This window comes from Rhodofomes roseus, assembly GCF_022264815.1.
Source record: "Rhodofomes roseus strain CIRM-BRFM 1785 chromosome Unknown C8Q71scaffold_8, whole genome shotgun sequence".
Classification (NCBI taxonomy): Eukaryota; Fungi; Basidiomycota; class Agaricomycetes; order Polyporales; family Fomitopsidaceae; genus Rhodofomes; species Rhodofomes roseus.
The window spans coordinates 1,614,926-1,640,784 of NW_025952964.1; the positions used below are offsets into that span (position 1 = coordinate 1,614,926).

Genomic DNA, 25,859 nt, shown 5'->3' on the forward strand with positions numbered 1-25,859 from the left:
GTCGCGTCAGTGAGCCTTCGCGTCGAGGAACATGTACCATCCGAATCGCGCGCAGACGGACTACTGCCATGGCCATGATGACACCGACCGAGGCTACGGTATGTAATGTACCGCTCAACGTAGGCTGCGCGTCGATTCCTCCATGCTGCGTGGCGTTGGTGGCCGCGAGCAAATCATGGTTCGCAAGGATGGTAAAAACTCAACCCATGCCACCGGCTTTACGACGGGGGAGGGGCCCCTGTGGGTTATGTGCACTCATCGTGGTACTGACGCGCTACCAGTACCACGACGAGTCCGATAAGGATAGCAGACGGCGAGGTACTGCCTGCATGGCGCGGAACAGCGAGAAACTAGATGAGGTCTCGTTCAGGCGATGTCAACATGTTGAGTTAACGTTGATCTGGAAGTCCTTGTCAACTCCCACTGACAGGAACGGACACGAACGCGAGGTAGGCCACTATCGCCGCTCAACTCGAGCTCGCACTCCCGTTCTCGGATCCTGATAGGTAATGTCGTCACCATTCACACAAACGTTTGACGAGATGACTCCGTTCCTTGTTCATGTACGCGGCTCGCCCGTGCTTGGAGATAGTCTGCGAATCTTGCTGCCGACGTCTGTTCGGGTCCAAGGCGTCAGAGTGTATACATCCGGTGTCCATTGATGTTCGAATCTCGGAAATGACGGCCTATGCCGAGTCGTGAGTTGGCTTCCGCGGCCGGTAGCCCGATTCATACCTAGGCTCTCCGACACACATGCATATTGAGGTGCAAAAGGGCAACTATTTCAAGGATGCACGACTCACCAGGACGTTATGTCACGTTGAGATGGGCACCGCGGCCAAGTATACCAGAAATGGTACCGTACAGTGTAATGGACAGGTCACTGTAATTCTGAGATCTGCCAGCTAGTTGAGTCGTTCAAACAATCACCTTCGAGTAGCTGAGTTCACAGCCTTGTCATGAAGGGCCAGAGTCACAGAACCTCAATTATGAACAGATCTTTGAAAATGTGGACGGAGGAGGAGGAGGGGGTCCCGGGTCCAGTACTTTGCACGTGATGTAGTATAACATCGAGTGAGCGGCGAGCGCTTAGCACTGCGAGCAGACTCGGAATTTGCCTTCGACCACTCGAGTCAACTTCGAGTCATCGCAACAGGTCGCTATCCTCGACTAATCCAGAGGAGCATCATCACCGCCCAGACTAGTTGCTGTTCTGCTGAGGGCCTATTGCGGGAGTCGTGAGTATCATGGAACTCTATAAGCCGTCTGACCCATGTGAAGTAGATGCTTTCAGGATCGATCCCAGACTCTCAGGCTCAACAGAGACGAGACTTGTTACCTACGGCCGCAAAGCCTCGGCTGTATAGGCTAGAACGGATTATCAGTGAGTTGAGCTGTCATTTCACGGATGGGGCTATCCTGATCCGCTCAGGAATCGCTGCAGCCACCCCGAGTCGGAGCTGTCACCCCGGCCCAGCCGTTCGCACCTCCAAAGCGCCTTCCCTACGCGTGTAACCGGTATTAAAAAGAGAGAACCCTCCCTGGCACCGACTCTCACCGCGTCCACCATGTCTGCCGCAGACGTGCAAAAGGTGTCCATCCTCGGACGAGAGTCCATCCACTGTGGTTTCCACCTCGTGCCCTACATCGTCAAGACTGTCTTGGACGCACTCCCCGCATCTACCTATGTCCTCGTCACTGATACAAACGTCGCGAACCTGCATTTGGCGGCATTCCAAAGCGCGTTCGACGAGCACAAGCTCAGGGGACGTGCCAGGTTCCTGAGCTACGTTGTCCAGCCCGGCGAGACCAGCAAATCACGAGAGGGCAAGGCGGATATCGAGGACTTCCTCTTGCTGAACAAGTGCACCCGTGACACTGTCATCCTCGCTCTCGGTGGAGGAGTCATTGGCGACCTCGTCGGGTTTGTCGCCGCGACCTTGTGAGTTCTCCTACATTGCCAGCAGCCAGCTTGAGCCAACGTGCGTTGCAGCATGCGAGGCGTGCGCTTCGTGCAGATCCCTACGACCCTACTTGCTATGGTCGACTCTAGCGTGGGCGGCAAGACCGCTATCGACACGCCTCACGGCAAGAACCTTATTGGAGCGTTCTGGCAGCCGGAGTACATCTTCATTGACGCTGCGTTCCTCGAGACGCTTCCCGCGCGCGAATTCTCCAATGGCATGGCCGAGGTAGTCAAGGTTCGTCCGCCTTCCTATCCCCACCGGATCTCCCCCCATTCTGACATACCCCCGCACAGACCGCGGCGATCTGGAACGAGAACGAGTTCTCTGCGCTCGAGTCCCGCTCCGCTGAGATCTTCGCTGCTATCCAGACGCCCTCGAAGGATTTCTCCGGGCGCACCGCGGCGACGCGCTCTGCCGCCCAGCAGCTGCTCCTCTCCGTCATCGTCGGCTCCATTTCCGTCAAGGCGCACATCGTCACCATCGACGAGCGCGAGACCGGCCTCCGAAACCTCGTCAACTTTGGGCACACCATCGGACATGCCATCGAGGCCGTGCTCACGCCGACGATGCTCCATGGCGAGTGCATCAGCGTCGGGATGATCCTCGAGGCGGAAGTCGCGCGCCAGCTTGGCGTGCTGAGCCAGGTCGCGGTCGGGAGGTTGACGCGCTGTCTTAGGGGATACAACCTCCCCGTGTCGCTCTCGGACCCGCGTATCGCGAGCTTGCCCGCGGCCAAGGGCCTCGGTGTCGAACGTCTCCTAGACATCATGAAGATTGACAAGAAGAACAGCGGTCCCCAGAAGAAGATCGTGATCCTCGCCAGGATCGGTGCTACGTACGAGCAGAAGGCGACCGTCGTTGCGGACAGCGTCATTTCGAAGACACTATCAGAGGCGGCCAGGGTCGTGGCGGGCATTCCGACGAAGAGCCCGGTGACAATGGCCACGCCTGGCTCGAAGAGTATCTCTAACCGCGCGCTGCTCCTTGCAGCGCTGGGGACAGGAACGTGCAGGCTGAGGAACCTTCTTCACTCGGATGACACACAAGTCATGATGAACGCTCTCGGCGAACTGAAGGTACGTCTATCGCACTGAGCTTCTCGCTTCCGCATGCATTAACGACCCTTCCCCACGCAGGGCGCTAGCTTCTCATGGGAGGACGGCGGAGAAACGCTAGTTGTGGAAGGTGGTCAAGGCTCCCTCGCCGTGCCGCCCAAGGGCAAGGAGATCTACCTCGGAAACGCCGGGACCGCAGCGCGCTTCCTCGCCACGGTCTGCACGTTGGTTCAAGCGTCAGCGCCCGGGGAGCGCACAGTCATCACCGGGAACGCGCGCATGAAGCAGCGCCCTATCGGGCCTCTCGTGGACGCTCTCCGCGCCAACGGGAGCGACATCCAGTTCCTCGAGTCGCAAGGCTGTCTCCCGCTCTCGACCGCCCCCGCAGGGCTCAAGGGCGGGCGCATCCAGCTCGCTGCGAGCGTCTCCAGTCAATATGTCTCGTCCATCCTGCTGTGTGCGCCATACGCGCAAGAGGCCATCACCCTCGAGTTGACGGGTGGCCAGGTCATCTCGCAGCCGTACATCGACATGACCATCGCGATGATGCGTACGTTCGGCGTCGACGTCGTGCGCGAGAAGGACGCGGCGACGGGCAAGCTGCTCGACGTGTACCACATTCCGAAGCAGGTGTACACGAACCCGGCGAACTACAACATCGAGTCTGACGCGAGCAGCGCGACTTACCCGCTTGCTGTCGCCGCTATCACGGGCACTACGTGCACGATCGGCAACATTGGCTCGTCGTCTCTGCAAGGTGACGCGCGCTTCGCGAAGGAGGTCTTGGAGCCTATGGGCTGCAAGGTTGTCCAGACTGAGACGGAGACCACCGTGACGGGTCCACCAATTGGCCAACTCAGGGCCCTTGGATACGTCGATATGGAGCCAATGACGGATGCGTTTTTGACAGCGTCCGTGCTTGCCGCAGTCGCGTCCATGCCGCCTTTCAAGGAGCGTGAGCTTACCGACGGTTCGAAGCCGACGACGACGAGGATCCTCGGTATTGCGAATCAGCGCGTGAAGGAGTGCAACCGCATCAAGGCTATGATTGACCAGCTCGGTACGTGTGTTCCGGCCATACCGCGGGTGCTGGTGCTGACACGCAATGCAGCTAAGTTCGGTATTGAGACGAAGGAGCTTGATGATGGTCTCGAGGTTTACGGAAAGCCCATCCCCGAGTTGAAGCAGGGCGCCAGTGTACACTGCTACGATGATCACCGTGTGGCCATGGCATTCAGCGTCCTTGCCACTGTGGTGAACGGCACCATTCTCGAAGAGAAGCGGTGCGTGGAGAAGACTTGGCCGAACTGGTGGGACGATCTCCAGAACAAGGTATGTGGATCCCGTTCTGCGATAATCATCTCTAATGGTATCGTTAGATTGGTGTAGACGTCGAGGGCGTCGAACTCCGTGCCGCCGATTCGGGTGCTTCTGCTAGCACGCCTGCCAGTGCTGCTGCTGCTGCTTCAGCCGTGATCATTGGAATGCGGGGCTCTGGCAAGACGTACATCGGTGAACTCGCGTCGTCGATCCTTGGCTGGCAGTTCCTTGACGCGGATGCTGTCTTCGAGGAGAAGCATAAAGTCGGCGTCCGCGAGTTCGTCGCTAAGGATGGTTGGCCCACGTTTCGCGCAGCCGAGACGGACATCCTGCGCGAACTTCTTGCCCAAAACCCGACAGGCCATGTAATCAGTCTGGGAGGCGGCATCGTAGAGACGCCTGCTGCCCGCGACCTGCTGAAGGCCTACGCCAAGCGTGGTCCCGTTGTCCACATCGTTCGGGAGATCGACGAAGTTGTCAAGTACCTGGGAGAGGAGACTGCTCGGCCTGCGTACGGAGAGCCTATCATCGATGTTTACCAGCGCAGAGAACCATGGTTCGCCGAGTGCTGCAGCTACGTCTTCGTTAACTACACTGGGGTTCTCACTGCGGCGGAGGAGCCGAAGTCGAACGACCCCGTGCTTGCAACTTTGAAGCCGAACGGGTTCCGTAACGAGGTCGAGCGGTTCTTCAAGCACGTCACTGGTCAGCGCCCCAATCTAGTGTCGACAGATGCCGACGCGAGGTCGTACTTCTTGTCACTCACCTACCCCGATATCACCCCCGCTCTGCCATTCATCGAGGAGTTGACCTCCGGCGTCGATGCAATCGAGCTCCGCGTTGACTTGTTGCGCACGTCGAAGGACTTCGATAAGCCGGGTCCGTACATCCCTTCCGTAGCGTATATCACGGACCAGATCGCTGCCTTGAGGCAGGTCACTAGCCTGCCCATCGTTCTCACCGCGCGCACGTTCTCCCAGGGCGGACAGTTCCCTGACAACGCAGAGAAGGAAGCCTTCGGGCTGTTCCAGTCCGCGGTTCGCCTGGGTGTCGAGTACATCGATGTCGAGATCTCCTGGTCCGAGCGACTCATCCAGGATCTTGCATCTCGCAAGGGTCACTCGAAGATCATCGCGTCGTGGCACGACTGGAGCGGCAACATGCGCTGGGACTCCAAGGCCGTCGAGGCCAAGTACCGCATTGCCGCAGCGTCGGGAGACATTGTCAAGATCGTCGGGAAGGCGAACGCCCTCGAGGACAACTTTGCTCTCCAGGACTTCGCCCGTCGTATGGCCACCGCCCCTGGTGCCAAGCCTCTGATAGGCATCAACATGGGCATCGAGGGCCAGCTTTCGCGCATCCTGAACAAGACACTCAGTCCCGTGTCCCACCCACTGCTGCCTACCAAGGCTGCTCCCGGCCAACTTTCCTTCGCACAGATCCAGACTGCGTTGCACCTGATTGGTTCGGAACCTGCGCGCCGCTTCTACCTCTTCGGGAATCCCATTGCACACTCCATGTCCCCGACCCTGCACAACACGGCGTTCGAGGCCCTTGGCCTTCCGCATACCTACGATCTCTTGGAGACAGCGACTGTCGGCGAGGAAATCAAAGCGGCTCTGGCGGCTCCAGACTTCGGCGGTGCATCCGTAACGATTCCTTTCAAGCTCGATGTCATGCCCCTCCTGGATTCGTTGTCTCCCGAGGCAGAGGCAATCGGCGCGGTCAACACCATCATTCCCAAGAGGAAGGCCGACGGCTCTCTACTCCTTCACGGCGACAACACGGACTGGATCGGCATCCAGCAGTGCATTCGGTCGTCGCTCGCCAAACCCATTGTGAAGTCGGACGCAGCGCTCGTCATCGGTGCCGGTGGCACGTCGCGCGCTGCGATTCACGCGCTGCACAAGCTCGGGTTCAAGTCGATCTACCTCTTCAACCGCACGCGCCAGAGCGCGGAAGCGCTCGTCAGCGCGTTCCCCGACGCGAACGTCGTGATCATCGACGCGCTAGGTGCGTGGCCCGAGGGTGGCCAGGCGCCGCTCGTCGTTGTCTCCACTGTGCCCGCCTCGGCGACTACGACGGACCCCGGCGTCGCCAACGCGCTCTACCTCCCGAGTGCTATCTTTGCTGCCCACCTGCACGGCGTGGTGATCGATATGGCGTACAAGCCTGCGGAGACGCCGTTGCTCACGTTGGCGTCGAACGTCGCGAAGGACTGGACGTCAGTGCGGGGCCTCCAGGTCCTGCTTGAGCAGGGATTCATGCAGTTCTACTTGTGGACCGGCAGGCGGTGCCCGACGCGTGTGGTCAGCGGGCGTGTCTGGGCCAAGTACAATGCATAGGCATTCCTGAGGGTAGAACGACGTCTTGGTTTCTGCCCACGTGAAAGCATAGAAGTTTCCTGTACTATCAAATGTATGACAGACTAAGTAGATTCAATGTGAATACAATTTTCACTGAACCCTAGGGCAAGCCACCAGATGTGCGTGCCAAGAACGGGAAAATGAAGTTCTCAAAATGCGTTGGCGCGTACGCTCCGCGTACGTGCTCCTCGGTGTGTAGTTAATCTTGTAGCTGAATTTACTTGTTATATATGTTGCAGGTGGAGATCCAGGAAGAGCCCGGAGGTCCTGGTGCGCCTCATAGGTAATGTTACCGAGTCAAACCATCGCATGTTTTTCGCTCAGCTGGGAGTCAGCAGGCCTACAAAACCACAGCGCGGAGATACAGTCGTGTCACTCAGGCAACTAACGCTCCTCATAGGTACGTCAACCCAACACGATGACCATTGTTCCCCAGTTCGCCCAAGAACGTACAGAGCATTACAGACTTCAATATCCCCCAGTTCATCCGACAGCACCAACGTTAACACACTCCCCCTCCGCTCGCCCCCACCCAACGGTCCACTCCGAGTCCGTCGAGCAGACTCAGTTGCTGGTCGCGCTCGTATACTGCGTCTCCGCGAAACCGACCTGCGCGTTGGTGGTGTCGAAGACGGAGTAGAAGCGCTCGAGGAACGCGTAGCCGTTGATGAAGTCGAGGCCCTCGCCAGAATCGCTCCCGATGTCGCCCACGACGAGGTAGATGTCGCCCGAGCTGCCGCCGATCGCGGAGTTCAGCGAGCGCGGCCAGATCTGCGCGTTCGCCGTCAGGCCATACGTCGTCTGTCGGCCGATGTCAGTGCACGGTGGGACGGCTAGTAGTAGGGGGGGAGAGAGCGCGAGACGTATACGTACGCCGCCGATGTTGAAGTTGAGCGTGGAGAGCTTGCTGTACTGCGAGCTCGAGATGCGGAGGAGACCGGTGCTCTCGTCCTCTTTCCCACCCACGGCAGACTTGTACTTGCTGTACGCGTCTGCGGTGCACATTCGTCAGGGTCGCACCGCTCGCGTTCAGTGAAGAGCCGCTTACCGCTAGCGATCAGGACGAGGGTAGTGCCGGTGTCGACGATGCCGGCGGTGCTGCTCAGGATCGACTTGGATCCATAGCTGATGGACTGGTCGATGCCCCAGTACTCGCTCGCGGGGGAGGTAGACGTGAGCGGACTGCGATGCAGCACCGTTTATCAGCGACGACACGCGTGATAGTGAGGGATGGCCCAGGGAGGACGCACACGTAGTTGATCGAGCCGGTGTACTTGGAGGAGTCGGTGCCACCGAAGGTGAGTTCGCCGTTGGCGTCGCTCTCAGAGGTAGCCGGCGCGAAGGAGACCGCGAGGACCTCCGTGGAGATGGTGCCCTGCGAGTACAAGTTGTCCGTGACTAAGGTCAGGGAAGACAGGTGAATCAACGTCATGGTCGCTGAGGAACGGCCTGAACTCACCAGTGGGGATAGTGGCGTAAGAGTCCCCGAGAGTACCTTCAGTCAGGTCGACGGGCCCAACACTAAACAACCATGCAGTTCAGCGCCACACCTGACGGAACGCTGCAGCAGTCTTCTCACCCAAGGATACCATCGACGCCGGAGAAGCCGTCGGTCGAGCTGGCGACGCCAATGGACTGATCAGTGATGGTCAGCCCGTCACCGAGCGTAACAGTGTCCGTGTACTCTTCGCCGGAGAAGCTGCCCGAGCCGTAGGAAACGGACTGTCCAGCCTGCGTGAGATGCGATCAAGGTCTCTTGAGAGGGGATGCTTACGACCGACTCGCCGGTGTCTGTGCTAGTAGAGGTCTTGGTGTACGACGTGCCAGCACCGAGCCAAGTGTTGGAGGAGCCGGTGTCGACCAGGAGGGAGTCTATGGGAGGAAGAACTCAGTCTCCAGTGCAGCAGAGTATCGTAGAAGGCAGACACGTACACTGAGTAGCAGGGGAACCGACACCGACCTGCGAGAGCCACAGACGATGAGATCTGTTACTGCAGGCAGAGTGTGCGTGATACTTACGCTGACGACGTAGGTGTCAACGGCGTTGGTCGCCTCCACGCTTGCAGCGCGGCCCTCAAGCTTGGCCCGGGCGCGCTCCTTGAGGTTACGGGCCCTCGCCTGGTCGTGCGCGAGCAAGTTGGAGAGGCCTGTGCTGTTCGTACGGCGCACCAAGGGCAGGGAAACGAGGGGCTTGTTAACCTGTACCGGGCTCGCGGCGACGACAAGCGCGAGGAGGACGGTGGTCAGGAGGGAGGAACCGAGTGCCATAGCGCGTCACTGCTGTCTCTTGCGAAGGAGCGAGGAGGGCGGATGGCAGGTCGGTTAGTAGTGTTCGACGACAGGCGGCGAACGCTGGTTGGGTGAGAGAGCAAGAGGGCGTTATATATATTGCCAAACAACAGTGGCCATACACGTACAAGGAGTAACATCGAACCTACTGCACAGCCGATGCTCGTTTGAGGAGCTACTATGGCAGGCACAATCTGATCGAAGCCTAGACGGACAAGAATAGGCATGAGTGCACAAGATGCGGACGGCACTACACATGGACGCAGTGTTCGGAACAATAGCGCATTGACCACGAAGACCTGCTTGCGGAATGGCATCGACGCACGACGAACAATGAGGAATGCAAGTCGCCCAATTGCTTCATTCCGGCCTGGTGCTCAGGGCGCGTGGAAGGCGTACGCATGGCATGCGATGCCCTCGTCCAGTAATGAACAAGATCCGCGTCGAGAAGCACTGTGCACTCATGTGGGCGTGTGTGAGAGTAGAGCGCGAGGTATCTTCGAGAATGGACGTTGGCCGTTCCTCTGGAAGTCGCTTGCCCCCGCCGGCAACTGGGTGGTCCACGGATAGATACGGCACACCCCGCAACAAAGGAGCATTGCTCACCAAGGATGCCCAGGGTGGCCCGTTTGCGCGGCCCATCTCGTACACTGCCAAGGCTGAGGGATGGAGAGATGCATCAGACATGAGAACTGTAGAGAGACAACATGTTGACAGCAAGTAAGTACTTGCGTACCGTCGAGACGTTCTGACTGACGTTCGTGAGACTCTCGTCCTTCCCGATGTTCGCAGTACCCGAGCGAATGCTGACGATCGTCCTCTTGGTGCCCTTTGCGAGGAGCGGCGCGTAGAGCTGTCCCATCATCGCAGGCGCGTCTGGAGCAGCGACAGGGATCCGCTGTAGGGGAAGTCCGACGCCTCGTCGCGCGGGCATTGCCATAGGACGCATACGCCGATCAGTCTGCCAACGCTCCAGGATAGATACAAAAGAAAGGCCTCGCGATCCCGGCATTATTGTACAAATAGTCGAGGCCTCGACCTGCCCGCACGCATGCTCTCCTCGCTGTACGTCGAGCTTCACGGTGTGCAACGCGGAGGACGGGTTCCGGCAGGAGGCGATCACGAGGTTGTTGGGCATGGAGGTAAGCTGGCGGACGAGCTCGAAACCGAGGCCACGGGACGCCCTGTTGACCGAGGAGAGGTCAGTTCAAGTTTCGAGTACTGGGAAGAGCAAGGTACGCACCCGGTGATAAGCCAACTAGTAACGGTCGTCACCTTTACTCGGAAGCGATCCGGGTTGCCGCTCTGATCGGGGGCGACCTGTTGGTCTTTGAATAGTATTCTTCCGACAGCTGCTTAAAGCGCTCGTCATAAGGCTATGGCACAGGAGGACGTCAGCATGACGGGCTTTGGCTTGACGAACATGACATACGGCTCGCTCCTCCGGAGTCAGCGCACACCATCTCTCTGCCACCATCTCGGTGATATGCTCAACAGGGCACACGCCCGGGGGTGCGGGACCAATAGTCTTGGTCTGCTCCTGGATGAACCTAGGGACACCGTGAGCAACTAGCGGTTGGCATATCAACAGATATTCCCTACACCGTCCAAGGGGATCCGGGCAGCAATGGACGCTTCGCGTCCCTCGGAACGGAACGATGACTGGCCTTCAGCTTAAGCTTCACTCTTTTGAGGGTCTCCCTGTCGGTCTTGTCGAAGTACTCCTGAAGGCGTTTGCTGTAATCTACCCGCAGCTCGGCATAGCGATCATGGTACACCTGCGACAATGATACTCAATCATGCAATGACAGTTCGGACAGATGCACACACCTGACGTCCAGCATCACCCATAGCCTTCCACGCCTTTGCGGCAGCTTTGCTCACCTGATGCTGCGCAGCAAGAGTGGGGGCCTTCGGCACGGTCCGACAATATTCTGTTGAGAATAAGAAGTAAGGCTTGGAGGGCTGTTTAGGCGGCATGTCTTCCTTGGTCAGTCGTTTGACTGTTTGCATAAACGGCATGATGGGAGGGTGAATGGAGTTAAAGACGTGGGAGCGCACCAATGGGTGGCTTAGTCTTGGGTGGGCGGTCCATGCTTTTCTTCGGCTTTGACGGCTTTGCGGCTGCCTTGGGTTCTCTCCTTTGTTTCACAGGTTCCGCTTTACGTTCGGACGACGATGATTTGAACGAACGCGTCGGGACCTGCAGCCTGATCGTGCGTTGGGCTATGTGCTGGGCCAGCTGAGAGAACATAGTAGAGACGAAGACGAGAAGTATGACCCAGAGAAGTATGATCCAGAGAAAGAGATGTGCTGGGACGCGACTGAGCGACGGCGCGTTGAGTCTTGACACGCACGGCGTTGCTTGTGCTTGTTGTGCAAGAGCCCCATCAATCTTTCCCCAAATGGTATGTCCCGTCTCTCGCGTCTGTGGCGTCCAGGCCCCCGGCTTGTCCTTCAGCCATTATGTCAAACCCATCTCAAGTAAGTGGATTTGAGCCAGATTTGAGACGACCTCAAACTACCCGATGTCTCGGAGGGAGGAGCAACATAAAGTTGCACGTTGGCAGCACGATTTTTCGTGGAAGATCGCATCGGCGTTTATGATCAGCAAACAGCATGTACCGAACAATGCCCAAACGGCGACTTCGTGAGGTATGTACATCGAAAATCGATCCTTTATATATCCGGTATCCCCTCAGGCCTCATCCTCGGCCCGACCCACCAAGTTGTGAGCTCACTGGCGCAATCGTGCCGCACTCGCTGTCTCAGACCGCCCAAACCACACAGATATCTGATTAACAGCTGATCGCACTCTTTGAGTAGTAAAATTCGGTAGTACCTCAACATCAACGCCTTTCCTGACAAAGAGCTGCATAACGACCAGTTTCGCATACATTTCCGTCAAATGGTCCCAATCACGTGGTGTGGTCAACGCGTCTGTGGCACAGGCGTCAGCGCGTGCCGTGACCCGTCAGTGCTAAGTAGTGCAGAAACTCACCATGTTCGAAACATGACAAAGAGCCCCGAAGCTCAGAACGCAGCTGCAAATAGTGTGTCTATTGACCGGCATGCTGCACAGACTATCGTAATCGTGACAGTGCTCGTGCGACGACGACGTGATGACTCTGAAGTGGTATGCGTGTCCCGTGACCGCGTCAAGGTCGGACGAGGTAGGAGTCGTAGGACTCGTGTAGCACGCAGGTGAGCATCAGGCAGCAATATTCTCGGTCAGTTAATCGCTGACCGTGACTCGCTGAAAACGGACAGGAACGTGAAGCAGTGGCTGAACCCCACGCGACTTCAGCGGATATACTCGGCAGACAAGAAGACTTGAAGAACCAACTTGGCCAGTATTTGCCAGGGGACTCAGTGATGGAAGCCCCTTGTTGAAAAATAAAGTTAGTGTGCGGTGTCAGATAAATCAAATGCAGGCCCCAGGGTCAACAGAGTTCAATCTGTCGGTGAATACGTCAAACAAGAGAAACGACTGACTGACCAGGCACATTGCTTTAAGCACCCGCGAGGTTGAACTCAACTGATTGTCGTATCCACTGAGTCGTACCAGCCCGGTCCAGCAGCATGTCACAAGAACCACCAGCTACACGCTCACGAGGTGTGTAAACGGTTCTACGAGTTATATATGCCATCCGTATATACTAATGCTATCAGCCAGTGATCCCATGCGTTAGGGAATGACACTACCTGCTTCGCTAGGAAGTATCATCCGCATTGATTAAGGCCGATATGCAGCACATCTCTGCAGCTGTCAGGTTGGCCAATGGCATTGAAAATTCTGTCACCGATTGTGTATCACCGGCTTCTGGTTCTATCGGAAGAACAGCGCTCAGGCCGTTGAACACGAGGCGTATCGGAAGGTTGAGCGGCCCTGGGCCGACTATATATACTGCGTCTCTGCCCATGAACAGCTCTTCCAGGAGAAATCGACCCATAGGTAGCAATCATGCCTTTCTCGGCAGCAGAGGTAGGTCCCCGCGAGCGAATGAACGGTACAATCAAGTACTTATACTGATTGTTGCGCAGTCAAAACTAGTGTCCATATTCGTCCAGTCTGTCCTCTATGGTGCGTCGCGCCGGCCTATTCAACACCTATGCTATCTCTATATGCTGACACGCACCTCTTTTGCAGGAAACTATATGACGCTGTTTTTCACGACGACAAAAGCACTGCTGAGGAGCCGACCATCCGGGGACCCACTTCGCAGGAACATGCTCTTCGTGTCTTTTCTGATGTTTGGGATCGCGACTACAGTGAGCTTGGCGCTTGCATCGCACACCCCGGGCTGACTTGGAACGTCGCAGCACGTAGCTACGAATTTCTCGCGTATCATCATCGCGTTCATCAACAACGCAGACGCGCCAGGGGGACCCGCAGCGTTCTTCAACGAGATGTCCAACTTCACGCAGATGTTTGGAAGCACGCTGTACGTCGCACAGACTCTGCTTGGTGATGCAATGGCGGTATGTGCAGGATTCCATCACCGTGCTTGTTGAGCACATACTGACCACAGTTGCTACTGCAGCTGTACCGTAGCTGGCTTGTCTGGGAGCGAAAACTGTGGGTCATTGCATTCCCATTCGTCCTTCTTCTGGGGAGCACTGGTACGTTCTACGGTTCATACAACGCCGTCGGTTGGTTTGATTTGCGCTCGCAGCGACTGGCGTAGGCATCCTGTACTCCTTCGACAAGGTCGATCCTGAGGCCTCGATCTTCGTGGTCCAGCTAGGCCACTGGATCACCGCCTTCTTCTCCATGACTTTCGCGACTAACGCCATCTGCACTGGTGCGATTCCGTCCTTCGCCCTCTATACCATCTCATCTTGAGTAACGTGTGTCCTCCGTGAACGTAGCTTTGGTGGCATACCGGATCTGGGCCGTCAACCGAACATATCTCTTCTTCAGGTACCGGGATCTGCGGCCGGTCATGGTCCTCATCGTCGAGTCTGGCGCGTGGTACTCGGCGACGCTGCTCGTGCTCCTCATCCTGTATAACGTCGACTCGTGGTTCCAGTACGTCGTTCTAGACGCGGTCTCTTCCATCGTCGTAAGTGCCCATCCAATAGCAGATCGTATGTACAGCGATGACTTACAGCGCGACCATCCGCCTAGGGCATTGTATTCTCTATTATCATGTTGCGCATCGCGACGGGGGTTTCAAACGCGGAGGGCGAGACAGCGCTAATCGAACCTGCCGGTGTCGCCAGCGGCGTCCAACTCTCGAGGATGTCATCACGCAGTGAACGAAAAGACACGATGACCTCCGAAATGGCTTGATGTACATAGCATAGATACTGTGCTTTTAGATCCTGTAGCGCAAATGAATCCATGACATTGGGTGAGTATTGTACAACAGCAACCGTCCTCTCACTGTGATATAGGCACAAGGCCGAGACATCGCAAATTGGTCCGTAATGTCATGCATCCAACATTCTAACCACGGAGGAAGTTTGTTTCTGCATAAACGCATCCGGATGTCAGTGATGGGTGCCTGCAAGAGTCAAGGATAGCTTTGACCCACCTGCTCCTTGAGGTCTTGACTGCGAGTCGATACATCCTGCAGCTGCAGCTCGTCCGCATTGTATTCCACGTCGTCCAAAGTCGACATGTTGCGCGTTGGGGGAGCGAACGAGATGGGGATCCGCCGATCAAACGTCGTCTGACGATCCGCGGTATTCGAACCCGACGACCCGCGTGCGGTCGTGATCCCGAGTCCGATGCGGATTATAATCATCGAGAAGACGAGGCCCACGATGGGCGAGATCTACAGGCCGCGTAAGCATGAGTGCCCGTGGATGAAGAGATAATAATTGCAAGCGCGACGTACGGCATCAAGCAAGACGTACTGGAACCACGCGTCAGTCTTGTAGAGAATGATCAGCACGGTGAGCGTGGCGGAGTAGACCGCCCCGGACTCGAGCACGAGGAAGATGATCGGGTAATAACTGTGGTTCACGAACGTCATTATCGAACGGTTGATCCACCATATGCGGAGCGCGACGAGGCCTGCGGAGGTCATAGGCGGCGAGTCCGTTAGCAAAGAAGTTGCGGTAAACCGGAGAGAAAAATAGCGCACTCGTGCAGATGATGTTTGTTGCGAGCGTGAGCGAGAAGAAGGAGGTGATCCAGTTCTGCAGCTCGTTGACGAATATGTCAGCTTGGGGCACGACCTTCGCGAAGGAGTAGAGGATGCCAATCCCGGAAGCTGGAACACGGTCATGAGATATGAATATGTCAGCTCCCACTGCCTAGGTTGACACACCTGTGCTTCCAAGCAGTAAGACGAAAGGAACCATTACGACCCACACGGTGCCCCAAACTAAATAGCATCTGAGTAACTACAAGTGGCATGCATGCCTGATGAGTCTCTCGCCTGCTCATGTATGGAGCAGGGCGTGGATACGTACGACAACACTGTCACCGATGAGTGTCTGGGCGATGTACAGAGTACTCCCGAAGATTTGAGTGAACTCGGACAGTTCGTTGAAGAAGGCCGCTGGTCCTCCAGGCTCATTGCGGTAGATGATGAAGGCCTTGATGATGCGGGTGTAGTTGACACCGATGTGCTACGGGGCACCGGGTCAGTAAGCATTTGTAATCGTGCACGACCCGTAGAGGCTGTCACCATTGTGGCCACGACGAACATTGCTAAGGATATCCATAGCATGGGGTCCGTCCATGGGTTGACCTTGCGGCGTCGAGTGAGTAGTACCCACATCGTGAGAATGAACAAGACAGCATAAGCCCCTGTCGAACGTAACACCATCATGAGTAAGTATGTTGCATGGAGTCGCAACATCGCATAATCATACCGTAGAGCAATGTCTGTATGAATATCGACACGATCTTCGCCTACGACGACGACGACGCCGGTGAGTGGCCTCTTGCATACATAGTACGGTCGAAAACAGACTACTCGCCTCATCTGCAGGAAAGGGCATTGTACAATACCGCTAAGAGGGCCAGTGAGGTAGTTTGGCGCACTAGTGAAGAGATATAGCGCGGGTGGCTCATCCTACTGCGTCTCTTGACATACATGTTTTAATGCAAGTCACGGAGCGGGTCTGGTCAAGCTTCCTGTGATGTATAAAACGAGGAAACAGTGTTGCTCTCGGAGTACAGAACAAAGTGCCATCATGGTATTCCTGAATTGAGTACATTGGTATCACATCCTGGAGGTGCGGGTGATTAATGAATGAGCAAGACAGGTCAATCGTATGCTGCTCGCCTAATCCGTGCATGCTACTACCGCATGAGCGGCGGAGCCCTGGGGTCCGCCGAAAAGTTTGAATGGCGCCGCCCCCGTGTTCGGACAGGCGACATTGGGTTCGATGAGCGCAACGAAGTCCAAAACGTGCATGTCACGCTGCGGCGGCTTCGTGGGAGCATTCAGCTGATTTTGCACGCGGTAAGCAACGGGCGCGCGGACCCTGCGCCACAAAGCGTTGTATTTGTCTTGAAGCTTCAAGCAGCTTCCAGTTCGACGGTTGCCACTTGGACCGGTACCACTGGGTAACCAGATCCAGGACTTCAATACGGATGCCTGCTATCAGCGAAGAGCGGCTCACCCTTAACAACGGGACGTCCATCCCAGCGGTCGGTGTTGGGTACGTCTGCCAGTTGGCAATCCGTGAGCTCTAGGTCTGCGTCTGACTGGGTTCACAGATGTTGGATGGGTGTGTGCGGCGAGGGCGAGCAAGTCACGGAAATGGTAAAGACTGCGCTCGAGCTTGGCTATCGCCACGTCGACACGGTTGAGTGCTGCTCTCTCTTCCGCGCCAGATTGCATGAACTCAACAGGGATCGCCGAACCAGGCTGCGAACTACGGTGAGTTTAGGGTGACACAAGTCCCTTAAGCCACTGACCCCCTGTTACAGGAAATGAGCAATCCGTAGGAAGGGCTCTAGAAGAGTCTCATGTCCCTCGCCATGATATATTCTTGACCACAAAGCTAGAGTAAGCCTCCGTAACTACTCGATTAGGGCGCTGCCACTCACCTGCGTCAATTGTTACTAGTCAGAGTGATCACGGCCGTGTCGAAGAGGCTTTCGCACTTAGTCTGACGAAGCTCGGCGTCGATTATGTGGACCTATATCTGATGCATTGGCCCATGGCATATGACAAGTCAGGTTCGGAGATTCGACGCACAGTAAGAACATCTGTCACTGACGAAGATCGTGTGGATTCTGCAGGCAATACACTGCAACCAGAGGAAAGCCCAACGTTCATTGAGACGTGGCGAGAAATGGAGAAACTCGTTGCGGATGGTAGAAGGCGTCTTTCTGCCGCCCAGGAACACATCTTGATTTTCTGTTACTCCAGGTAGAGCCAGAACCATCGGTGTCTCGAATTTCAGCATCAAGACCCTGACGGAGCTCCTCGCGCACACGTCCATTGTCCCTGCCATCAATCAAGTGGAGCTTCATCCGTGTCTTCCTCAGCATGAGCTGCTCAACTTCTGTAGCGAGCGGGGCATCCTGCTCACGGCGTATTCTCCCGTCGGAAAGGCCAAGTTCGCGGATGACCCATCCATTACATCCATCGCGGCAGCCCACGGACGAGGGGTGACGAACGCGCAAGTATTGTTGAGCTGGGGCGTCCAGCGCGGAACTGCCGTAATTCCAAAGACGGTGCATGCTGAGCGCCTGAAGGAGAATATCCAGGTAAGTTAACGTCCGGCATTTCTTTTGTGATGGACCAGATATCCCAGGATGCTGAAAAGAACCCCGGACAGCTCGTGCAACTCAGTGCTGCGGAGATGGAGACGCTCGACCGCTTTCATCAAAAGCCCGGGATGCATCGTAGCGTGTGCGGTTTCCATTCTGCCGAATTCGGGGGATCGTGCTGGGGTTGGACGTACGAGCAGCTAGGTTGGGCGATGGCCATGGGCGGCTTTCACCTTTGAGATTGTTATGCCTATAAGGGAGTGATGAACCGATATAGTCACTGATTGAGTTATGGCACGGTATATATGGGCAAGCCATCCTAAGAAATTGTGCGACTGAAGTCAGCCAAGAACTGAAGTACTGACAGTCCACCTCTGGCGTCTGCCTACTCGGGACGTACCTTGCACTCCGTATCCACGCACACTGCAGCAATACCCACATTGTTAGCACCATCATGTCCAACGGCGACGCAGCAGGCAAACCACCCACTATCCTAGAAAAGATCTATGCCCAACGTCGGAAGGACGTCGACGTGGCGAAGGCGACACCGGGCACACGTCCAGAGGAGCTCGACGCGTACCTGCAGATGGGCCTTGCCCCGCCCCTCATCCCGCTCGTCCCACGTCTGAAGAGGAACCCATCCACATCGACCGCACGGCCCTCGCTCAGCCTCATGGCCGAGATCAAGCGTGCGTCGCCGTCCAAAGGCGACATCGCGCCCTTCGTCAACCCCGCCCAGCAGGCACTGCTATACGCGCAGGCGGGCGCATCCGTCATCTCAGTCCTCACCGAGCCGACGTGGTTCAAAGGCAGCCTGCTCGACATGCGGCTCGCGCGCCAGGCATTGGACGCGTTGCCCGACCGTCCAGCGATCCTCCGCAAGGAGTTCGTGTTCTCCGAGTACCAGATCGCGGAGGCGCGTCTGTGGGGCGCGGACACGGTGCTGCTCATCGTCGCGATGCTCGCGCAGGAGCAGCTCCAGCGGCTCTACGCGTACGCACTCTCCCTCGGCATGGAGCCGCTTGTGGAGGTGAACAACGTGCGGGAGATGGCGCGCGCGCTCGAGGTCGGGGCGAAGGTCGTCGGGGTGAACAATCGGAACCTGCACGACTTCAGCGTGGACATGGGTACGACGAGCGGGCTTGTGGACATGGTGCGCGAGAAGGATGTGCTGCTGTGTGCGTTGAGCGGGATAAAGGGCCCTAAGGACGTGAGGGTGTACAAGGAGCAGGGCGTGAATGGCGTCTTGGTTGGAGAGAGTTTGATGCGCGCGGCGGACACGACGGCGTTCATAAAAGAGCTGTTGGAATGGCCGGACGCATAGAGGAGGGCCATGGCAAGTAAAACGAAAGGCAGTAGGTACTCAGACATCGACTGTAGGTATCACCGTTGACCGCGAACTCCACGAACCTGCTTGTGTGAAGGTCATCATGACGACCGTGTCGTATTATGTACATAATGCTTTTGTTCACGGTGAAGACCTGAGTTGTATGTGAACTCCATCTAAGAACATAGGTATGAGTCTAGATGCACTTACATTGTCCGAGTCCGAGTATTGAATGCGGGTTACGTGTATGAGCCTGGTCGCCTTGCTGTTGTCACATCCGTTGGTCATGTAATGACACTCATCATACAGCTTGTGCGCACTTATCACCCTTGTATATTCGAAAGGTTCCCCTGCAGCTTGCACTGCGGACAAAGCGGATTGTGGGAAATTCGAACATCGGCCTAACATAGGCAGAACGAGTATATCATCTCGCGGCTAATTACGGAGACCTAACATAGCATGAAAAATTCATACGGTATTACTATGTTCGGGACCCTGACAATCGAGATTAACGATGGTATGTTCAAGAGGGGGGCAAGATCTGAATCGCAGACATCGTCCTCTTGACAGGTGGGTAGGTGAGTGGTGTACGGGGTCTCGTTTTCAGCCACTTACGCGAAGTTCTGTCATTTGCGCTCGTTTTGTTTGTAGACATTCGTCAATGTCTTCTACGAGGAGTGTATGAATAGGAGAGATGGATTAAAGTAGAAACAATGTATCCAGCTAGCCAGATATCTCAGCGGATGCCATCTCGCGGAGGAAGTTGAGTAGTGACCAGCGGGTCATTTGCACGTGCACGGAACGATCATGTGATCACGCTGTTGAATGCGTGTGCTTCCCGCGCGGCGCGCAAGGACAATGGGTGCGGCGTCCTGCGCAAGGACAATGGCTGCGCGACTTGTGCACGACACTCAACCTGGCTGCCCCCGCGCATGGTCCGTGCTCGACTGGACGGAGGCGGCCTTGTCGCCGCACTCCATAATGGTGAAAATGTATATATATATTGGTGCGCTGCCGTATACATTGTTGTGAACCTCACCTCCTCCTGCTCGCCCAACGACCTCTGGAAAGGCATGGATGGCGATTGGATTAACGTGCATCTTGCTTGCTCATTCCTTGATGAACTCGATGGCGGGATACCTGACTCTCTCACTAACAATGCCTCCCTACTAGATTGGGAGTACGCCCTTTCATACAGTTCCTATTACCCCGCGCTCGAGATAGTCTACGCGTCATTCGACATTGACCTTCCCCTGCTTGATGCTGCGACAAGCCCCGTACCTGACGTCACACAGCCCGCGCTTCACGTTGCGCCTGACGTTGCACAACATCCCGCCGCGTTCAACGACCCGCACCCTGCGTTTCAAGGTCCACACCCCACGTTCGACAGCCCACACCCCTTGACTCTCCAGTACGTGTACCAGTACTAGCCGCCGGTGACGGCGACTCTTATGACTTATATGTTCTGACTGACATTCACTTGCACAGACAAGCCGGCGCTCTTCTCAGACGACGCCGCACGCTACATGGAGAAGCAGCAGATCACGAACGACGCGAAACGGAGGTGTTACCAGTGTTTCGCTGAGATAGAGCCAGCTCGGATGCGGAACCACGTTGGTGAACACACACTCAAAGCCATGTGTGGCGTACCCGAGACTCTACAAGGACAACATGTGAGTACACGCGCACATTTTCTTACCATCAGCGTACGATGCTACACTTCCGCCGAGTGGGCCCCAACCTAAATGCTGATCCTTCCATATATAGATCGCTCTGTTCGAGTTTCCATGCGGCTTCTGTGGTCGTCCAGAACGCCTGTGTGCAGCTTCAACATTGACGAAGGGCATTAACGGAAGCACGCCTCAAGCGCGAAGCGAATGCCCTTACTACCGGTTGTTCTTCTATCAACCGAGCCTCAAGTCCTCCGCCGCAACACCCTCTACGAACGTACCTGTCATATGCAAGATCCCTGAATGCAAGGCCGAGAAGGGCGGGAATTGGAGTGCTGTATGGAAGTATAATCTGCGTGAGCACATTCTTCGTTTCCATCCCACATATAGTCTCGAAACCGCCGGGTCGGATGGGTTGATCCCCCTACCTCCTGCGATGTTGCATGACATGCACATTTCCGACGAGGAGGAGCATGGACTGAAGATTCTGAAGGATTGTATACCTTACAAATCCCCTCTACCCACTCTTGAACCCGAGGCGTCCACATCTACTAGTACCTCTGCACGCACTGGTGCACATCGAGCGAAGAGGAGACGTACACAGAAGGGAGGCTGACGGCGAGCATACAATGCATATTAGCGTTGTTTAATCGATTTCCTGGCTGCTATTACATTTCGCTATACTCTCGTGCTCGTTTTAATGCTACACCGTCAAACCGACGCGTCGCAGTGTATCCGGGTACGGTCATTGAGGACGCGTCGTAGCGCGTCCTCCTCGATGGTCATGCGTTGCCCCTTTAGGACATGTGCCTGGGCGCTCGACTGCCTATCTAGGAAGGACCTACCGTACCCCCCCAGTTTCCGGGGTCCTCGGGTTTTGGGAGGACGATGTCTGGGATTTTGTTCTTGCCCCCCTCTTGGGTATGTTCGGCGGCACAACATAGGTCACGTTTTCGCCGCGATGTTAGGAAACCGCACAAAGGTTGAGCATGCCGCATGTTAGGCCAATGCTCGTGCGTTGTGAGGAGCCAGCCCATGGGCTCCGCGAATGTCTCAGAACATGGTTAGAACGTGTATACCATTTAGAATCTCGAACATTAAGTATTAACGGTAACCGACCATTGGAAGGCACGGCTCCTGATTGGCTGGTTTATAATGTTCGGGCTCCGACCTTACAAAATATTTGGAACCTGATAAGATATACACGTTCTCGCTATGTTCGGACCGTGTAAGCACTCAGCACCATGACGCATGGATGGGTTCCTCACAACGCACGAGCATTGGCCTAACATGCGGCATGCTCAACCTTTGTGCGGTTTCCTAACATCGCGGCGAAAACGTGACCTATGTTGTGCCGCCGAACATACCATCGTTAATCTCGATTGTCAGGGTCCCGAACATAGTAATACCATATGAATTTTTCATGCTATGGTAAGTCTCCGTAATTAGCCGCGAGATGATATACTCGTTCTGCCTATGTTAGGCCGATGTTCGAATTTCCCACAATCCGCTTTGTCCGCAGTGTTGTTTGTCCATGAGCAGCGCGTATGCACCTTCCAGTTTCGTATCTGGGACTACTTCCTCTCGTCTTGCATCTGCTGTATCGTCGGGTGGCCTCGTATCAGCCTCGATGACACGCCGAGCTCAAGATGGACGTACCACAATGACTTGCGCAAGTTCTCGAAGTCGCGCAGTGATCAGTGGGCCCGTCGCTTGTGAGTATCTAATGCAACCAAGGGCGAGCTTGCCAAAGTTAGCGGCGAAACCTAAAGTGCTCTCTGCCATTTCCCAGTAGTAGCAGATGCAACCCTTGTTGAAGATGAGACTAGGAAACAATTTATTGCTCTACAAAGCCATCTCATTCTCCTTTCGCCGTGGTTAATGTGCGTGAAGAGATTCGTGAGGCGTGCGTCCGACGTGCGCCTGAACCACAGGCATCGAACCATTGATCCACGGTTCCATCGAATAGCTCACCCCTAAGGAGCAAACCGGGTGTCTGAGGACGACACCTGCGGCCAAAGTGCGGCTCAACCAGAGCAGCCAGCCATTCCGATCCTCCTCCTCCGAGAATCCACGGACACCGGAGTAAGAGAGACGCCCTAGAACGACGTCGGAGATTTGCAGACTCATCTGATTCTCAGGCCCGTTCACGCGAGCCGCGCGTAAGAAAAAGGAACGGAGTCATCCCGTCGACCATGACGAGCAAGGATGGCGGCAATGTCTGGCATTCCGACCTGTTCTGCGAGAAGAGTGCGAGCTCGAGTTGAGCGGTGATACCGTGTCACTTACCTCGCGTCCGTTCCCGGTCTACCGGAAGACGTTGCGAATGTCAAACATCCAGTGAAGATCCTCCATCGCACATCAAGCTCCACGAGCTTTTCATTCCGCGTATCTCGAGGCTGCTTGCAGCGACATCGGCGAGGAGATGGCGGTAGACGCGAAAAGTCGGAAGGATACAGACGCCCGTGCTACGTCGCGGTGTGACGCGCGGGCAGCGCGCGGGTTCGCTTCAAAAGTCTTCCTCCTCCTCCGCTAGCGTACATATACCTCCCCGGCGTCGCCTACGCAGCCGGCGTATTATTTTCTAATCATGCAGCTAGCTCGAGGTGCGTCTGGACTATATGTTGAAGAGTGTTGCTGAGGCTAGTCCCAGCTCGTCCTGCGGTCGGCAGAAGTCTGGTCAGGTCTCGGCCGACGGGCCTCCCGGTTCACACCCGACTCCAGGTTTTGAGGAGACCAGCATCCACGGACTCTACAGAGTCCGTACCCATCGTACGTGCCAGGAACTCCGTCTCCGGGACGCCAGTTTTGACGAGCAGTCGCAGGTTCCTCCCAAACCGCCAATATCATACTGGCACCGCTTCCTCCAGACCGTCGGAGGCGTCACCCTCGTCACATTGGGCACCCTTGGCGTTTTTTATTACTACGCCCAGAAGGACAAGTCGCCCGGAGAGCAGCTCCCCCATGATCCGAGCAAGAAGACGTTGGTGGTGTTGGGCAGTGGCTGGGGCGCGACCAGCCTCCTCAACTCGATGGACACGACCGACTACAACGTGGTGAGTCTCAGTCTTGACTCTGGAACGAACCCCAGGGCCGGGTTACATGTTGAAGGTTTGCGCGTGTGCGAATTGCCCGTGACCGCGAACTAGGCGGCCGCCGAGGCCTCACGCGTGTCCAGAGCAGTCGTTTCCGCCATACCAGACCTCTGCCTGTGTAGGTCTTTCAGAAGGGGGTATCCCACTTTGGGGGATAGCTAACTGGGGTAGAAGTGACTTCGGGAAGGCACCGTACGTTGCTCTTCGCCCCTCTTTGACTAGCAGTATTTCGTGACCCGTGCCAGCGAGTGCCCTTTGGTGTTGTACATCGCGCTATTGGGGTTGTCTCAAAGTTTAACGCTCTACTTCGGAAGAACACCCGTCCACCTGCTGACTCTACCCCGCGCAGATTGTGATCAGCCCGAAGAACTACTTCCTTTTCACTCCTCTCCTACCCAGTGTTGCCGTGGGCACGCTTAGCCCGCGTTCGATTCTTCAACGTGCGTAGCTGTTCCTTTTCTCCGTTGACGGATGCTGATGCGCAAGTCTAGCGACGCGCTATGTCACACGTCACAAAAAGCGCCAAGTGGCTGTCATCGAGGCGTCTGCTACAAGTGTCGACGTACGTTGACCTAGACTTTCGTTCAGAGATATACCTAACTCAACAAATCATAGCCGATTGCGAAGACAGTCAAATTTGAAGGTATTTCTCTCCGTGTTGCGCAGCTACGTCTCAGACTCAACTTGTGGCCGTATAGATACGTCTGAAATCCAGGGCCTGGTCTCTACGACGACAGTAAACTATGACTACCTCGTCTTCGCCGTGGGCGCTGAGGTGCAGACTTTCAACATTCCGGGTGTCAAGGAGAACGCGTGCTTCATGAAGGAACTCGAGGATGCGGAGCATGTGCGTCGACCCTGATGTTTGCGAATTGCGCAGTGTCTGACTGTTCGGATGGTAGATGCAACGCCGTTTCCTAGACTGCCTGGAGACCGCCGCTTTCCCAGGCCAGACGCCTGATGAAATCTCTCGCCTCTTGCACATGGTACATACAGAAATCATCGCAAGAGACCATTAGCTCATCTCCTTGATTTCAGGTCGTCGTCGGTGGAGGTCCGACCGGTGTAGAAGTCAGCGGTGAGCTTCACGACTTCCTCGAAGAGGACCTGCGCTCGTGGTACCCGGAACTCGCGAGCAACGTGCGCATCACGCTCGTCGAGGCGCTGCCCTCGGTGCTGCCCATGTTCAGCAAACAGCTGATCGACTACACCGAGTCGACGTTCAAGGAGGCCAAGATCGACATCCTCACGAAGACAATGGTGAAGGAGATCAAGGAGAAGAGCGTCGTATTGCAGATGCCCGACAAGAGCGTCGTCGAGGTGCCCTGCGGTCTCGTTGTCTGGGCAGCGGGCAACAAGCTGCGCAAGGTCACGCAAGACCTGATGGCGAAATTCCCGCAGGCGCAGACGAACCGCCGCGGAATCACTGTTGACGACCACCTCCGCATGGTGGGCGTGCCGGACAAGTCGATCTTCGCGATCGGTGACTGCACGGCGACATCGTACGCACCGACTGCACAGGTCGCATCGCAGGAGGGCGCGTACCTTGCGCGTATCATCGCGCAGCTCGCAAAGCGGGACGAGCTCGCCGCACGCCTGAAGGCGCTCCAGGAGACGCCCGCTGTGGAGGAGACGAAGCAGGAGATCGAGAGCGTGCAGAAGCAGATCACGAAGGCGGAGAAGATGCGGCCCTTCCACTACTCGCACCAAGGCTCTTTGGCCTACATCGGGTCGGATAAGGCTATCGCTGACCTGCCTTTCTTCAACGGCAATGTGAGTCCTGTGTGTGCAGCTTGTGATGTCACTGCTGAATGCCGCATGGTATATATAGCTGGCCACCGGAGGTGTTGCAACGGTATGTCTGTTCAAGCGTGTCGATCGAACGTGTCTCTGACTAGTGCATGCGCAGTACCTGTTCTGGCGCAGCGCCTATCTGAGCACCCTGTTCTCCCCACGGAACCGTGTCCTCGTTGCGAACGATTGGATCAAGGTCAAGCTCTTCGGGCGGTGAGGGTCTCTACTTCTCGTGTGTTATGCACGTATGCTGATGCTCGCTGGTAGTGACGTGAGTCGGGAGTAAACAT

General features: G+C 56.1%; 9 protein-coding genes across 9 annotated transcripts; 6 read left to right on the forward strand and 3 right to left on the reverse strand.

The window, feature by feature from the left end:
• Positions 1 to 1,568: 1,568 nt before the first annotated feature.
• On the forward strand, positions 1,569 to 6,743 carry C8Q71DRAFT_899267 (aromatic amino acid family biosynthesis-like protein; the record flags this gene model as incomplete). Its single annotated transcript, XM_047928785.1, has 6 exons — positions 1,569 to 1,942; positions 1,994 to 2,201; positions 2,261 to 3,043; positions 3,104 to 4,082; positions 4,134 to 4,354; positions 4,402 to 6,743. The coding sequence occupies 6 exons, from the start codon at positions 1,569 to 1,571 to the stop codon at positions 6,685 to 6,687; spliced, it is 4,851 nt and encodes a 1,616-aa protein (XP_047780116.1). The 3' UTR covers positions 6,688 to 6,743.
• Positions 6,744 to 6,992: 249 nt separating this feature from the next.
• On the reverse strand, positions 6,993 to 9,270 carry C8Q71DRAFT_756068 (acid protease). Its single transcript, XM_047923576.1, has 9 exons — positions 9,126 to 9,270; positions 8,724 to 9,060; positions 8,483 to 8,580; positions 8,288 to 8,430; positions 8,168 to 8,229; positions 7,959 to 8,106; positions 7,729 to 7,890; positions 7,582 to 7,700; positions 6,993 to 7,541 (listed from the first exon to the last, which is right to left on the reverse strand). Exons 2-9 carry the CDS (start codon positions 8,974 to 8,976, stop codon positions 7,273 to 7,275), a joined length of 1,254 nt encoding a protein of 417 aa, XP_047780117.1. The 5' UTR covers positions 8,977 to 9,060; positions 9,126 to 9,270; the 3' UTR covers positions 6,993 to 7,272.
• Positions 9,271 to 9,676: 406 nt separating this feature from the next.
• On the reverse strand, positions 9,677 to 11,251 carry C8Q71DRAFT_857245 (uncharacterized protein; the record flags this gene model as incomplete). The annotated part of the gene is made up of 7 exons (XM_047927389.1): positions 9,677 to 10,181; positions 10,241 to 10,255; positions 10,318 to 10,373; positions 10,430 to 10,547; positions 10,600 to 10,775; positions 10,828 to 11,000; positions 11,059 to 11,251. 7 exons carry the CDS (start codon positions 11,249 to 11,251, stop codon positions 9,677 to 9,679), a joined length of 1,236 nt encoding a protein of 411 aa, XP_047780118.1.
• Positions 11,252 to 12,961: 1,710 nt separating this feature from the next.
• On the forward strand, positions 12,962 to 14,293 carry C8Q71DRAFT_723302 (uncharacterized protein; the record flags this gene model as incomplete). The annotated part of the gene is made up of 8 exons (XM_047921578.1): positions 12,962 to 12,982; positions 13,042 to 13,081; positions 13,148 to 13,269; positions 13,321 to 13,479; positions 13,542 to 13,620; positions 13,674 to 13,802; positions 13,870 to 14,063; positions 14,129 to 14,293. 8 exons carry the CDS (start codon positions 12,962 to 12,964, stop codon positions 14,291 to 14,293), a joined length of 909 nt encoding a protein of 302 aa, XP_047780119.1.
• C8Q71DRAFT_577470 (uncharacterized protein) lies at positions 14,216 to 16,111 on the reverse strand. Its single transcript, XM_047919472.1, has 11 exons — positions 16,053 to 16,111; positions 15,937 to 15,999; positions 15,829 to 15,868; positions 15,642 to 15,763; positions 15,424 to 15,582; positions 15,279 to 15,354; positions 15,093 to 15,221; positions 14,844 to 15,022; positions 14,538 to 14,780; positions 14,388 to 14,472; positions 14,216 to 14,325 (listed from the first exon to the last, which is right to left on the reverse strand). Exons 2-10 carry the CDS (start codon positions 15,955 to 15,957, stop codon positions 14,434 to 14,436), a joined length of 1,008 nt encoding a protein of 335 aa, XP_047780120.1. The 5' UTR covers positions 15,958 to 15,999; positions 16,053 to 16,111; the 3' UTR covers positions 14,216 to 14,325; positions 14,388 to 14,433.
• A 444-nt stretch (positions 16,112 to 16,555) lies between these two features.
• Positions 16,556 to 17,922, forward strand: C8Q71DRAFT_857248 (Aldo/keto reductase; the record flags this gene model as incomplete). The annotated part of the gene is made up of 8 exons (XM_047927390.1): positions 16,556 to 16,623; positions 16,682 to 16,769; positions 16,832 to 16,844; positions 16,895 to 16,973; positions 17,034 to 17,146; positions 17,210 to 17,284; positions 17,340 to 17,680; positions 17,752 to 17,922. 8 exons carry the CDS (start codon positions 16,556 to 16,558, stop codon positions 17,920 to 17,922), a joined length of 948 nt encoding a protein of 315 aa, XP_047780121.1.
• Positions 17,923 to 18,023: 101 nt separating this feature from the next.
• C8Q71DRAFT_756103 (indole-3-glycerol phosphate synthase) lies at positions 18,024 to 19,217 on the forward strand. Its single transcript, XM_047923577.1, has one exon. It carries the CDS (start codon positions 18,138 to 18,140, stop codon positions 19,005 to 19,007), a length of 870 nt encoding a protein of 289 aa, XP_047780122.1. The 5' UTR covers positions 18,024 to 18,137; the 3' UTR covers positions 19,008 to 19,217.
• Positions 19,218 to 20,536: 1,319 nt separating this feature from the next.
• Positions 20,537 to 21,600, forward strand: C8Q71DRAFT_808731 (uncharacterized protein; the record flags this gene model as incomplete). Its single annotated transcript, XM_047926023.1, has 2 exons — positions 20,537 to 20,683; positions 20,778 to 21,600. 2 exons carry the CDS (start codon positions 20,537 to 20,539, stop codon positions 21,294 to 21,296), a joined length of 666 nt encoding a protein of 221 aa, XP_047780123.1. The 3' UTR covers positions 21,297 to 21,600.
• Positions 21,601 to 23,184: 1,584 nt separating this feature from the next.
• On the forward strand, positions 23,185 to 25,858 carry C8Q71DRAFT_756115 (FAD/NAD-P-binding domain-containing protein). The gene is made up of 11 exons (XM_047923578.1): positions 23,185 to 23,286; positions 23,334 to 23,452; positions 23,506 to 23,736; positions 24,125 to 24,215; positions 24,267 to 24,337; positions 24,391 to 24,418; positions 24,474 to 24,622; positions 24,678 to 24,761; positions 24,814 to 25,548; positions 25,607 to 25,630; positions 25,685 to 25,858. Exons 1-11 carry the CDS (start codon positions 23,271 to 23,273, stop codon positions 25,784 to 25,786), a joined length of 1,650 nt encoding a protein of 549 aa, XP_047780124.1. The 5' UTR covers positions 23,185 to 23,270; the 3' UTR covers positions 25,787 to 25,858.
• Position 25,859: the final 1 nt, after the last annotated feature.